General features: G+C 43.0%; 1 protein-coding gene across 1 annotated transcript in view; it reads left to right on the top strand.

The window, feature by feature from the left end:
- The window catches only part of GRID1 (glutamate ionotropic receptor delta type subunit 1), a 660,665-nt gene that overhangs the window by 530,138 nt on the left and 115,361 nt on the right, over positions 1 to 15,166 (top strand). The window contains exons 9-12 of the mRNA XM_065919920.1: positions 7,857 to 7,958; positions 9,400 to 9,597; positions 12,829 to 13,153; positions 14,330 to 14,468. Of these exons, the coding sequence (XP_065775992.1) occupies positions 7,857 to 7,958; positions 9,400 to 9,597; positions 12,829 to 13,153; positions 14,330 to 14,468 (764 nt within the window). The remainder of the gene's footprint in view (positions 1 to 7,856; positions 7,959 to 9,399; positions 9,598 to 12,828; positions 13,154 to 14,329; positions 14,469 to 15,166) is intronic.

Here is a 15,166-nt window from a genome sequence, read left to right as displayed (position 1 = left end):
CCATTGGAGGTGGCTAGTGTGCACCCAGTGAGTCCTCTGTGCCTGGGGCTTTCAGAGAGGAAAAACTAGAGTTTGGGTCTGTTTGTAGCCTCCGTCATGAGTGATCTGGGTCAAGGGCATGACTAAGTTTCCTTGCCCTCCTCTGTAATACTACCAGGGGAGTATCTTTCTCTGATCCTTGCTAAAGATTTTTTCATGAAGCTCTCATATACAATATTTCTCCAGAGTATTTCATTTTTCTTTCATTTTCTAAGGGCTCTTTCCTTTGGACATTTAGCCCAAGTTCTGCTGGGTCTTGTTTTAAGAAAGTACAACTTTCACCAAATGCTTAATTCCTTCTGCAAATGCTCCTTGGCTGAGAATTTCAGTTATCCCATGTCTCAGAGTGAGAACCCTCCCCTCTCCTTATACAGCACATACAGAGCCTCAAGAGTGGTCCTGGCACTTTCCTCCATGGATATATCTGATCTGATGACCCTATCCTGTGGTTCATACCCTGCAAGCCTGCCCTTAGTAACCCTGATGCACTGAGATTCCCAAAATAAATCCTCAGAGTAGGCCTTCTTTAGGAACCTTGGTTACACATTATCAATATCCCATTTTCAGTTGCTTACACTCTGCTTCCAGGATGTTCTGTGTCTAAAGCATATTGTCCTTGCATTTAGCCAAAGTTTAAAGGGTATGTTTCCTGACTGAGATCAGTGCTGGCTCAATCACCCAATTCAGGGTAATGCAAGATGTGGGTTCCCTCTTCACCCCAACTCTACCCAAGGCTCTGAGTCTTTGAAACACATATCAAATGGTTTTACTTTCTAATAGAAATGGGCTGAGGAATAAAAGCTAATAGAGGGGTTATTATTTCAGAAAAGCCCATGTACTGACATGATGATAAACTCTATATACCATCATACCGAAGCCTGTATCCCAGCTGAAGATGTCTGCACTCAGTTGATGAGGATACAGCTCAGATGGGGCTCTAACTATGGCTGTGAGGTCTAATAGGCACAGTCATAAAACTTCACTCCTGCTTCTAGTACTCTCTTGAGACATGTTTACTACCAAAGTATTGCCTACTCAGTTGCAAAAATGTGATGATAGAGGTTATTGATCTATTGTCTTGTTGGATTTAGCTAAATGAGATTTGGGTTTGGGCTTCCCCAATGACTCAGCAGTAAAGAATCTGCCTGCAATGCAGGAGACACAGGTTCAGTCCCTAGGTCGGACTAGGTTCAGTCCTCTGGAGTAGGAAATGACAACCCGCTCTAGTATTCTTGCCCGGAGAATCCCATGGACAAAGATGCCTGGTAGGCTACAGTTCATAGGGTCACAAAGAGTTGGACACAGCTGAAGCAACTGAGCACACACACATGCATGAGATTTGTGGTTAAGCAAACCTACTTTCCTTCTTTTCTTCCTCCTTCCCTCCCAAAGAATTGGCAAGGCTCAATGCATGAAGCTGGTCATATTCTGGGCTGTAAAGCAGTTGGATTGTCGCTTCTCTCCTTTCTCCTCCCCAGGGAAAGGAACCAACACTTTACAACACCTCTATAACTAGATGACAGACCACAAACCCAATCTTCCAAATGAGGTCTGTCTCATTTAGGGTTAATAGTCCTGCATTTAATAAGGATAGGCCACAAAGTCCCAAACCCCTGTATCTCACAACTCAAATGCTAATATGAAGAATACCCTGATTGACTCAAAGAAATATATTTTCCTGAGATCAGTGGTTTATGAAATTTATTCTCCAATTGGCTGATCTCTTGAACAGTTGTTTGTCATCATCAGATTTTGAGACCATATATCTCTTTTCAAGTGATGATTGTGCTGTAACCTCTGGCTCCATCCTCGCTTCTGGTTTGGATAGAGCAGATCTTGGCAACGAATGAAAACCATAGCTGTCTTATCAAATAGCGGCAGTTCTCGTTTTGTTTAACAGTGCTGGAAATTAGTTTTTCAGGCTCTGATCTTGACAGGTCAGCTGTCAAAAGTGGGTGTCTGTGGCCATAAATTCATTGATCCCATAAACAAAATTCTGTCTGCAAAATGCAAGAGGAAAGTCAACGTAGATGCACTTATGTACAAATGAAATGGTCTGCAGCTGTGTGGCTAAGTGTCAGGACTTCTCCGGGTGAAAGATTTTTCTGGCTTCCCATTTATCAAGCCTATCAGCCTCATTTCGCTTTTATTATCTGAAAGTTTTTCTCCAGCTTTCTGAACTGGGAGCCCCAGGCACCCTCAGGAGCGAGGCAGAACACAGTCTCTCCTCATCTTGATGGGCTGCAAGTTTGGGAATCCACTTACAGGCTTTTATTTTATTTTTAATTTCCACTGAAGTCTTTTAAACAAAAGATTTTGTTTGCAAAGGATGTGACTTTCTGTGTTCTGATCTTACATATCAGGTGCGCAGAGAGATGACCTCACTCAGAAATGATGAGGGTTTACCACTCTGGTCTTAAGATTTGGGCAAGAGCCTGTTTGGAAATAGGGAGATTCACTCAGCTTAGGGTGCTCGGCTTCAGGCTGATGTGAGGGAATAATAAACTTTCTTGCTCGACTCGAAGGATCCAGGATCCTGGAACATGGTTACTTTGATGTGTTTGAAGGCAGAATTTTGGTTTCTCTTTGAAGTATTTTTTCTTTCTTTGTCAGAGTACAGGATGCCTGAAGGCCAGGGAGAGAGAAATCTGTATTGAAAAACAATAAAATAAAAATCTTTAAGCCCTAAATACTTTCAGACAAAAGAAACAGGAATAATAATTACAGGTTGGAGGAATTTTTTTTTTTTCTCATGTAGATGCACTTTGATTTAAATGACTTAGCTGTAGGATGGTTTGAGAAGTTACTAGCATGATTTGGGGCTGCCCTTCTTCCTTAGTGGAGAAAGATTGCCTGTCTGCGTGGAGCTGGGTCCTAGGAGGGGCCACTGGCCTGTCTCCAAACTCAGCAGGTTCTTGGGCCCCACAGCATCTTGGAAATACCTTACAATATAAGGTGCTGTCCCAGAGAGCCTTGATGTGTGCCTCCTCTAGGAGACGGGCGCCTCAACCATAGCTCCTTGTAGCCAGAGGACTATTATATTGAGTTCTGACTCTCACCCTGGCCTTGACCTTATGACAGATAATTTGACTCTGATTGCTTCCTTCCACTCAGCCCTCAATCACACAAGTACATGTGATGAGATTTGGCTTCATTACCTGTGCTAGTTATTTTTGTCGAAATCTTATTTTCCTTTTTTTTGTGAAAGGAAAGAAAAACCTGTTAAAAGCCTAGAAAAACATAAAAAGGTAATCATGGTTATTCATAATTCTACCACTAAGATAAATCCAAATATTGCATTTAAATATATTTCTTCCCACTTTAACCACTGCCTTTAAAAAACACACACAATTAAGGTCACATTGTACATACCTTTTTATATCCTGATCCTTTACTTCGTTATTATGGGTTTTTAACCTACTACTTCTTTTAAAGTTTTTTATAATTTTATTTCTTTATTTTTATTTTTGTCTGAGATGAGTCTTAGTCGCTGGGCAGGCTTTTCTCTAGTTGTGCAGAGAGGGGGCTACTCTTTAGTTACAGGACTAGCTGCTCTCAGCATGTAGGATCTTCCCAGATCAGGGATTGAACCCATGTCTCCTGCATTAGCAGGCAAATTCTTTACCATGGAGCCACCAGGGAAGCCCCAAATTTTAATGTATTATTTTAAAATAATTTTCTCCTTTGACTAGCTCTTCAGCATGGTAGGCAGAAAGGCATTTTTATTCCATTTTATAGATAAGAAAGATATCTATCTATATCTGTATCTATCTATATCTATCTATAGATAGATAAGAAAATGGAATTTCAGTGAAGATAAATTTATTCAGAAATATTTATTGCCTTTTGTGATTTAGTACCATGCTATAAAATGTGCTGAGGTCACTAAGGTAAGTGGTGGAAACATACCCAGAACATAGATCTATTGGCTCCTAAATATATGCTGATTTAATATTTCCAAGTTCCCAAAATTCATGCTAGTAATAGGGAGTTGATCTTCTCGAGGAGAATGGCATTTAGGCAAGGTTAGAAACTCTGGAGATTGGAGTACGCAGGGCAAGGTACAATCCAAGAGCCCGAGACTCTAGGGACAGTTTATGAAGACAGGATTTTGATCCCAGGGAATAAGGTAAAAAACCCAAATAGCACAGCAGGATCACAGACTTAGGTCCAGAGTGGAAGACCATTTCTACTGCAGCTCTGTATCAATGGTGCAGATTTGAGCTAAATATTTCATTAGTTATGAGGCCCAGACATTAAAGAATCTGCCTGTAATGCAGCAGATCCAAGTTCAATCCCTGCGTCAGGAAGATCCCCTGGAAAAGGGAATGGCAACCCACTGGAGAAACCCATGGACAGAGGAGCCTGGTGGGCTACAGTCCATAGAGTCGCAAAGAGTCGGACATGACTTGGTGACTAAACAACAACTTTTCTTTAGTTTTATCCCTTTGTAAGTGGAGATTTGTAGAGGTTTCCTAATAACTTAATTGAGCCAAAATAGATCTTCCCTGGTGGCTCAGACGGCAAAGAATCCTCCGGCAATGTGGGAGATCTGGGTTCGATCGCTGGGTTGGAAAATCCTCTGGAGAAGGAAATGGCACCCCACTCCAGTATTTTTGCCTGGAGAATTCCATGGACAGAGGAGGCTGGTGGGCTGTAGTCAATAGGGTTGCAATGAGTCAGACACGACTAAGGAACTAACACTGTGAGAAAATGTATGATGAAACTGACACCTTAACTACAAGGGAAATTGGGAGTGGGGTTTATGGACAGTCTCTGCACAATCTCTGTGACTTTCTTTGTGAATCTAAAAATAATACAGTTGAAAGCTTTTCTTTTTCATTTTTTTAGAAATTTGAGGGAATTCCCTGGTGGTCTGGTGATTAGGGATCTGTGCTTCCACTGCAAGGGGCATGGGTTCAATAGCTGGTTGGGGAATTAAAATCCCGCCTGCCACTCGGCCAAAAGGAAAAAGAAAGAAAGAAAGAAATTGAGTAAGAGTGTAATAGACCCAGTTGAAGAGAAGTGGCATTCCAGGCAGAAGGAACTGGAATGTGAAGAGGAGGGAACACCATGTGCATGAGAAAGATGAGGGACTTAGTAGAGTTGGAGTGTGCTGGAGCTGACTGTCAGGGTTGGGTCTAGATCAGAAAGGGCTTCCTTTTTGGCTGAGTTGAAAAGTGTTAGGACTTATTCTTTAGGAAATAGGAATTGATTAGGAAATTTTAATTAACATAGTCCATGTTTGATTTTATTTAAGATAAACATTAGCACAGTGGAGGAGGGCTGGAAGACAGTGTAATGAGATCAGCGGAAAGGCTGTTGCAATACCCTGGGGCAGAGATGCTGCTGCCCTGAGCTGGGCAGTGGGCTAGAAGCAGAGGGTGTGGACAAGGATGAAGAGCTGGAGCCCTTGTCACAGCTGAGCTAAAACTCTAGACAGACAGGGCCTTATCCCAAGTGCTTCTTCCTGCCTCCACTCCCATGACTGATTATAATCCCAGTGGAAAGACAGATGAAGTCTGGCTGATCAATGCCAAGCAGAGCCTCATTCCAGGTGCTCGTCCAAGCCAGAGCAGCACAGAGTGGAGATGCCCCTTTACCAGTGCCGAGGAAGCTGGGCGGCAGGTGTCAGGGATTCAAGTCCTGGTGCAGAGCAGAATATCCAGTCCCTGGAACTGACATGTCATCATTGCTTTCATTGTAACTCTGTAAGTCACAAGGGAGTAAAGGGGACCTTCATCATACCACCCAGTCAAGGGAATGCAACAGACCCCACAGGGTTAAGCAGCCCCAATGCCTGGGCTAAACAATTCTGGTGATGAGGTGCAGGCTGCCCAAATCCACACTATGAGTCCCCTAAGTCCAGTATCACAGGGTCCAAAGAAGGTAAGGAGTCAACACCTTGACTGTCTGAGTTTGTCTTTTCACTTTGACCAGCACTTGCATCCAGATGCAGGAGCTAATCCCGAGTCCCAGGGCTATTTCCTGAGACTCAATGGAGAGATAACCACGAAGTTTCCTTTTCATTATACCAGTTTCCAGAGTGTGACATCTTTGATGTCTTTGCAGAGGGCTTAGGATAGACCTTAACTTTGCTCTTCACTGAAATTCCCCACAATTGAGTTAGTGGTGGCTGTGAGGAGATCCTCAGAGTATATGGGCATGCTCTAACTAAACAATCTTCATCACTGCCAGGCATCCTATTATTTAGGGTGAAGTGGGTCTTAGCTGGTTTTACATCCAAAGTGACAACAGGAGTTTCTATGTTCCTTTAAACTGGTTCTAGAATCACATAGCTCATTCTGATGTCTCTGCTGTAGGCCTCAGTGTTCTAGTATCTTCCAGGCAGAGCGGCCCCACAGATTCTGAAACTGTGGCCTCATAGTCAAGGCTAAGTGTGCCCTAAACTTGCTGAAGATATCAGGGCTATGAGAAATGCTGGGAGAGTAGATGTGTCCTTAAGTGATGCTATTGGTGCCTCCTTTAGGGCACCTGGTGACACTTTTCTACAGAGAGGTAATTCTTTTTGCTCAGCCCAACTCGGGGTCTTGTGGGTTTACTCTGATGAAGCGTAAGATACTGTCTGTGACAATCTGAATTTTAACCTCTTGCTACTGAACTGATGGTCCATGGATTAGCAGCAGCAGCACCTGGGAGCTTGTTAGACAGGAATAATCTCAGGTCCCAGGATCGGGGTGATTTGTCTGCATATTACGGTTTGAAGATCACTGCTTTCATCTATAGCAGTGGTTCACAATCCAGGCTGTGCCTTAAAATCTTCTGGGAGCTAAATGATCCATATCCAGTGCACTACTGACCAATTGAATCAGAATCTCTATGGGTAGGACCCAGGCTTTAGGATGTTTTAAAAGCCCTCTTAAGAGATTCTAATGTGCAGCTAAGTCAGAGCCCCAGTGAACTGGAAGAGTAGAGGTTTTCAATCAGGATCACTGGGAAAGCATTAACCTTTCTTATGCCCAAGCACTAAGATCCTGGTTATGTTGGCTCTAGGTGGGGCCACTATCTATATTTTTTACGTCTCACCAATTAGTGATTGAAAATCACTGATCAGACAAAGGGCTGATCATTGTTGCTTAGGCCCTGCAGGGATTCAGGGAAGAGAGGAAGTCTCTAGGGCATCTGTGTCTGCAAGTGTTTCTGAGCCAGGAGAGCATCTTGACCATCTTAAGATGCCTGACAGAGATGGGATGCATCTATTAGATCCTGCAGGCTTGGGAGGATGTGGCAGACCCAAGGCATGTGTATTCTTGACTTCTATCTACCTGTCAGGGCAAATTATGAAGTTTGCACTGCGTAAGACAGTGAGCTCTTGGTCCTTCTTGCAGTTGGCATCAGGGTGCAACACAAGCTGTAAACCTGGGTCTTTGTTACTTGTTTCACTGTTAAACTTCATTCATCTTGCCCTGGTGAAGCAACTGATCTCAAGGACCACTGGCCTGCGCAAGTCAAAGGAGCATTAAAGAAAGAGGGAGCTTTGTGGGAAGCACGATGATATGGCCTCAGTGGGTGGACAGAATAAAATTGGACATAAATGTTTATTCTGTAAACAAGTTCCTACAAATTGATTTCATTTCAAGCATGTGTTAAGTCTTCAAGTGAGCTGATGGAGGAGGTGGAGCTCTATCTGTCACACCTTTATTCTTTCTAAGGTTGTAAGATGGCTCTGGGTCTCTGGGAAACTTCTAGGGCTGCTGTCTATGTAGCTGTCTGACTCAGGAGCCCACTTCAGCAGCTGATTCCTAAGGTCTGCACAGGTGCCTGTCTGTCCCTCACATTCCCCTTTTCCTTCACAGCTGGCGACGTGGGACTCGGAGAAGGGGCTGAATGGAAGCCTGCAGGAGAGGCCCATGGGCAGTCGCCTCCAAGGACTGACTCTCAAAGTGGTGACTGTCTTGGTAGGATCCTGGGCATATGGGGGAGGTCTGCCATTCCGGCTTTGAGTCAGGGGCTTCTCTCTGTTTGGCTTAATGCTGAGTTTGGAGACAAGGGGATCTTAAGTAGTGGCTTGAGCTTTCATAGGCTTTTCACTCAAAGAATTTTGTAAATAGTGAAGGAAGAGTAAGATTGGAGATTCTGCTCCAGGGCCTCTGAGACCCTCCATGGCAGGTCACTGGGCTGCTCTAGAGAAGGAACCACTCATCCATAACCAGGGCTGAACCCCAGAGCGGGGATAACAGCTCTACTTGTTTTTGGATGTAGGATCTTGACCTACTGGTTGTCCTTAGGAGATTTTTTGTTACTAGCTAGAGTCCCCAGAAAGATGTTGGGAAGACATCCTTCTAGAATCCAACACCCTTGATAGGCCCATGTGACACGAAGTTTAAGGCCATTTGTTGCAATTTCTCTGCATGGTTTTCCTGGAACCACAGACTTTTACATCTTTCAGTTACCTTAGAAGCATCTTCCTTACCATTTCTTTCTTCAACTTTTTAGAACTGGAGGAGACATTTTAGATTTATCTCTTATTAGCTGGGAAGACAGACACTGACATTCCTGCAGTCCCCATATGCACACCATGAATAAGCATTGTACCTTATCCCCCCGCAACCAAATTAAATGCAGTCCCCATATGCACACCATGAATAAGCATTGTACCTTATCCCCCCGCAACCAAATTAAATGAATGATATGTAGTCTCTGGGGCTGTTGCCATAAGGCCCCTTCTTTTTCAGTTTCACAGGATTATGATGGGGAAGGCTGAGGTATTTTCCAGATGACCACGTGCCCTATAGGAGCACATGTGACATGGCACAAAATGTGTTAATGCACTCATGGCCTGACTTTGGACTTTTGGACAGTGAGGTTTAATCTGCCGTGTGGTGTGACCTTGTCTTGTGACTCGGCATCCATTTTTCTAGTCCAGTCTGATAGATGTAATAGTCTTCTCTCAACCCAGTTCACAGACCTCTGTTGTCATTTATTACCCCAGATGACAGGTATTCACATTTCTTATGTGTGTCCTAAAGAATTACAGCATTTCCAGAGGACAGAATCCTGAATGTCACAAATGAAGGCATGAAAACAAGCCATGTTATCCTAGGAGCATGGGATGCTGAGCTGAGTCTGAAATGACAGAGGACAAATAAATCTCTTCCTCCATCAGTCTGCTGGTTGGAGGGATTTTCCCGTGCACTGTATCCTGAGTGTCTATAAACCACTTTAGAAAAGGTCAGAGAGGTTCAGACTCGAGGCCTAAATTGGGTAAATACAGTGCATGTGTCCACAAATGTTCTGAAATTATGGTTCATCAGGTTGGTCTCTCCAATAAGACCCTGGAAAGATGTGTATTAATGAACTGGTGGTTTAGTTGAAAAACGTTCATTCTGTTGTCCTCAGGAAGAGCCTTTTGTGATGGTGGCTGAGAACATTCTTGGACAGCCCAAGCGCTACAAAGGGTTCTCCATCGATGTCCTGGATGCACTGGCCAAGGCTCTGGGCTTCAAATACGAGATTTACCAGGCCCCCGATGGCAGGTACGGTCACCAGCTCCATAACACCTCCTGGAACGGGATGATCGGGGAGCTCATCAGCAAGGTAGGTCCCAAAAGATCCATGGGGAGGGGCCCCCTAGTCTGCCTCTGGGGTGATGTCTTAATTGGAACCATTATGAAGTTGGAACCTCAGGACCAGCTAGACAGATCGCAGTTACCCTTCTCCACACAATAAGGATCTCTTTTCCTCCACACTCACCCTCCTCCCTGCTGTACTCATTCTTACTTTTATTTTCTAATTCCTTCTATGGGTTTTCCTTCTATGTCCATTGCTATCATTCCTTTGAAACACCCATTGTGCCTGTTCTACCCCCACATTTGAGCTGCAGTAGGAACCCAGTTTTCATGGGGACAGGGGTGGGAGAGACTGGTGCATGCTTATTCTCTTCTTCATGGCCCACAGAAGTGGGTGGGTGTGTCTGGTGTGTGTCCACATGCATGTATGTGTGTGAATGAGTGTATAGGTGTGTCTGCATTGCTATGGATAAGTGAAATTGCATTCCCCAGTGCTTCAGAATAATTTCGAATCTTTATTCTTCCTCTTTCCTGTGGAACCTGGGTCCCCATGGCATGAAGCCAATTCACTGTGTCCCTATCCTTTTCCCTGCCATCCTGTGACCTCTAGGTTATTTACTGACAGTCGTTTACATTGGTGGATCTGCTCAAGCCCTCCCTCAGCATCAGTCTTGACATTTCTGACATCCCTACAGATAACCCTGGGCTTCCAGTGCTTTGACCATTCACCTCCAGTGACCTTGGAGTACCTGTCCCCGTGCATCCTGTTAGCATCTTACATGTTGCTGTCACTGTCCCACTCCATGACTACAACCTGTCATCCTTCTGACTCTGGCATTTTATCTTAAACCACAAGTCCTTTTCTTTATAAACCCATAAAGGCAGACAAGATACCTATGTTCACTCCAGTTTCTCCTAAGCTGTCATTTTTTTCCAGTAGCATGCATTCTAATCCTATTAATGACCAGAAATTGCTCATTAAATCAACTTAATATAAAAAAGAAAGGGAAAACAAAAGCCAAACCTGTAACAACTTTATTGTGGAATAATTTATATATAATCCGTACCCATTTCAGATGTATCATTCATGATTTCTAGGAAATTTAGTGAGCTGTGCAACCATTATCATGTCTTAATTTTGCAATACTTCCATCACCCCAATGAGATTCGTCATACTCATTTACAATTAATCCCATTCCAGCCCCAGCCCTAGGCAACCCTTAATCTCCTTTCTAAGTCTATAGATTTGCTTTTGCAAATATGTATTGTAAAGCCGTCATACCATACCAGTCTCTTGTGTCTGACACTTTTCACTTGGCCCATGTATCTGAGGTTCATTCTTTAAGATTTCTGTGTCTTTCTGGTATGGCATCCTTTCCCACCTGGCGTTCCCTCTGTGGTTGTCCAGATAAACTCCTGTTCCCTTCATCTTTTGTGATTCTCCTAAATTATTCTTGATTTCTTGTTACCTTGAAACCCTGACTTGGTTCTGTTACCTACCTTCTGACTCTGACATCCAGGTTGCTGTATGCAATTAAAAGAGAAAACCACAAGTTTGTCCAGATGGATGCATAAGCAATGTGTGGCCTTCCACCTCAGCTGGGCCTTCAGGACAGCCCCAGTTCCTTAACATGGCCTTTGCTGGGTCCCTTGGCAACATTGCTTAGAAACTGTTGCAAAATGTTATCTTTTTCCTCAAGCAATCTAATAATCTCCTATCTTAAACTAGAAAAAAGAAGTGCTCCTCTATTAAGGAAAGAAATGAAGGCATCTGAACATGAGATTCTACTTCAACTTCCTATAAAGATCACATCTGCAGACATGCGCTCTCACCCCCAGTTTCAGAGTGGGGAGTGTTTTTCCTCCTATTACAGCTCACCCCTCACTGGTGTCACCAGTCACCTCCCTTGTGCCTTCTCTGGACCTGGTTTCATACGTTAGTTTCCCTCCATCCTATGCTGTTAACCTATCCTGATCCCCTAGATTTCCTTCTCAGTCCTTAAATATTCTCCAAGAATAAACAAAACAAACCAACAAACCAACAATAACAACAAAAAGACCTCCCTGGATCTTGGGTTTATGAGACGAGAAGCAAGAACAAAAAATGCACATGTGGCAAGTTTGAGAGCTCACATGGTCACCTCCAACATTTTTTCTCTTTATTCTAAGTATGTTGTTGCATTTCAGTTTGGCAATCAGTTTATCTGCCCCTCCAGCCTGCGTACTGGACCTGATAAAATTCTTCTATGTAGTTTTCCCCAGTTTGAATATGTAGTTTGGATAAGCTGTCACAACTGGTCATTCTAAAATAAACCTAGTTCTGACAGTGCCTCCTACTTAGAGAGCCAAGATAGAGATGATCACTGTACAATTTTAATGCTCTTATGCCAGCATCAACTCAGGCATAAGGATTTTAGTCTCCACCAGTCTTGGCAGCTTTAACCTCACAATCTAGTTTCATCTTAATGGGGTCTTTGTCTATTTTTAAATTAAGCTCATCTTGGAAAGCAAAAATCTTTGAAGGTACTTTTGAGGTCACATCAGAGGATGCCCTGGGGGCCGCTCCACTGCATGGCTTTGCTAAAGGAAGAATCAACCATATGTCTGAAAAGCCATGAGTTAAGGGAAGTGGAAGAAGGAAGATGATTCCTTTTTTCTTGGAATATGCTACTCTCTGGCATAGAGCCTGCATATAAAGCAACCTAGGACTGATACTGTAATGAGATTCAAGGTAGTTGTACACTCTCCATATAACTTCAAGAGCATTTTAGAGAAGAGATATATCTGTGTGGGTTGATGGAGTTTGGAGAGGTTTGATAGAATAATGGGAGTGTCCCTGTGGTCTTGAAGTCTAGGAAGGATGAAGACAAGTTCAGAAGACAGAAGACAGGGTGGGGAGAAGGGTGGGCAGTAAGATGGAAATACCAGTAAAAGAAAAGAGATAGTTCACTAAGGGAATCATTAAGAAAATGAAGAAAACCTACAATTCACACGGAAAGGAAAATGGGGATAGACTCATCCAGAAGTGGTTTCCAAGAGTTTTTAGTCTTTGGGGAAGACATTTGTAAGGTGAAGGTGGTAATAGCAGACAACCTGGGACTGGATTTTCCTTACAATGTTCAGAGTCATGAGGTGTCAACACTCGAAGCCTTTTCCTCTGAACTGAACAACCCAAAGGGCAGTGGACAGGCCTCGGGTGAATTTAGAACCCAGCAGTAATGGGAGGACTGCCTTCTGACCAGATGGGTTTGCCTTTCAGAGAGCAGATCTGGCCATCTCCGCCATCACCATCACCCCGGAGAGGGAGAGCGTTGTGGACTTCAGCAAGCGGTACATGGACTACTCGGTGGGAATCCTCATCAAGAAGCCCGAGGAGAAAATCAGCATCTTCTCCCTCTTTGCTCCATTTGATTTCGCCGTGTGGGCTTGCATTGCGGCAGCCATCCCCGTGGTTGGTGTGCTCATATTCGTGTTGAACCGGATACAGGCCATGAGGGCTCAGAGTGCAGCCCAGCCCCGGCCATCTGCTTCCGCCACCTTGCACAGCGCCATCTGGATTGTCTACGGAGCCTTCGTACAACAAGGTACCTTCCCGGTTCCTCCATGCTGGACTAACCCCAAGGTCCTGGAAGGACTTGTCCGATGACAACATTCTTAGATTCATGTTCCCAAAGTCATTTTAAATGCAATTTTATTTAACTTCTAAGATGGTCCTAATATCATGCTGTACTCCAAGTATTATCAGATAGAAAGTAAAATGAAATGAAAAAAAAAAAAAAGAACTCTGAGTCCTGATTTTCCTCTTTAGATAAAATTAACTTTTAGTCCTGCTTTGCACTTTCCTCCCCTCCCACATTAGATTGATTGTTATGCAGACGTGGTTGTCAAATGAAGCTATCTTGCTTAAATGTGAAGTTGACATGGGCTAAAAAATCACAATTGTTTTGCAGTCATCTAAGCAATACTCCAGCCATTCTTGAGATTCAGTCTCCTATCTCAGAGAAATCTAGATAGCACTTGGGGAGTTACAGTTTTGATGGGAAACAGCAAATTGCAAAGTTCCTAATGTGAGTCCTGGACTTATCTGCACCATAGCAAACTATGTATTATCTGCTTGAGAGGTTATATAATAATAGTCAGCAAGGAGCTTTCTTTTGCTACCACCTGAGACACCGAGGAGGAATGATTGACCTCAAAGAGGCAGCTTTGGACTATAAGTCATATACAATGATTTCTGAAAATCATAGAAAAAAGTCATCTATTGAGGGCCGAATATTAATAAAAGTGATATGGTACATCTCATTTCTGAGGCTTAAAAGAAAGCTAGAGAACCCTCTAGGTAGAAGTTAATTTTACATTTACAGATTTCCTGAGACTGTTTCATGTGAATTTAAAATGGATAGGGACCTTACCTAGGGTTGCAACCCTGGAAATTCTCAAAAGTGAGGAGAATCTTCTAAGGGGAAGAGTTTAATATTCAGAACTCTACTGTTGGCATTTTCAAAAACATCCTATCAGTAAAAATGCCAAGCCTAACTTTTCTGTATTTTGTGGTCCTCCACCCCTTTCTGAGATTGGTGGTCCTAGGATTTTATTTCCAGAACTGTCAGAGTCCACCATAACCAGCTGGCAGTCACTTTCTTGATCCTCAGCTCATGACCAGGGGTGGTTCCCAATGCCTGGCTTCAGGGCAGAGAATTTATGGGGATAGGAGTGAGAGCAGAAAGCCCGGACCAATCCCCTTTGCCTGTCTCCTACAGGTGGAGAATCCTCAGTGAACTCCATGGCCATGAGAATTGTGATGGGCAGCTGGTGGCTCTTCACTCTTATCGTGTGTTCCTCCTACACAGCCAATCTCGCCGCCTTCCTCACAGTGTCCAGGATGGACAACCCCATAAGGTAAGGTCCATTACTCCTTCCAGAAGGCTGTAAAGAGAGGATGCAAACCTGGCCATGGTAGCCTGGTGTCATGGAGGCAGAGAAGGACTTAGATTCCGGATCTGCAGTTTGATGGTAGTAATTGTTAATGCATGAGGAACTTCACTCCTGTTGTATTTTATTTTATGTACAATTAAATACATGCATAAATTCACTGACTAGTATTTCTTTGAACATTTAAATTCTGCTTGTAACTAATAAGTCAAAAAATTAAAAATCAGCAAATCAAATGTCCTCAGACATTTCAATATTGATTACAAACTTATTTAATGAAAATTTTCTAAACATTTAATTAAAACCACAAATCTAATATGTTTCTCCAATTTTCCAGTCCTCAAACACCTAAAAAAATATTTTTTAAAGCATGCCAATTATCGTAGTGATTAGAAAATGTATTTCACTTACAGTTATAAAATTGTAAAATTACTGAAACCAAGAACTAAAACTTTTCATTTTAACCAAAATGTTAAAAATAGGGCATAAAAGAATTAGTTCAACATAGTGAAATAACTCAGAAATGCCTTTGCTTTATAATCAGATTCTCACATACTGTGTGAATTACAAAAGAACTTGGATAAAGTGAACGTCTGCTGTCTATGTGGTTGCTGAACTGACCAGTGGCAGAGATTTAGTCCACACTTCTTTGGGTGCAGTATCAA

The sequence above is a fragment of the Muntiacus reevesi genome, chromosome 2, assembly GCF_963930625.1.
Source record: "Muntiacus reevesi chromosome 2, mMunRee1.1, whole genome shotgun sequence".
Classification (NCBI taxonomy): Eukaryota; Metazoa; Chordata; class Mammalia; order Artiodactyla; family Cervidae; genus Muntiacus; species Muntiacus reevesi.
The sequence above is the reverse complement of the archived record's forward strand: the minus strand, read 5'-3'. Positions and strand labels throughout refer to the sequence as shown.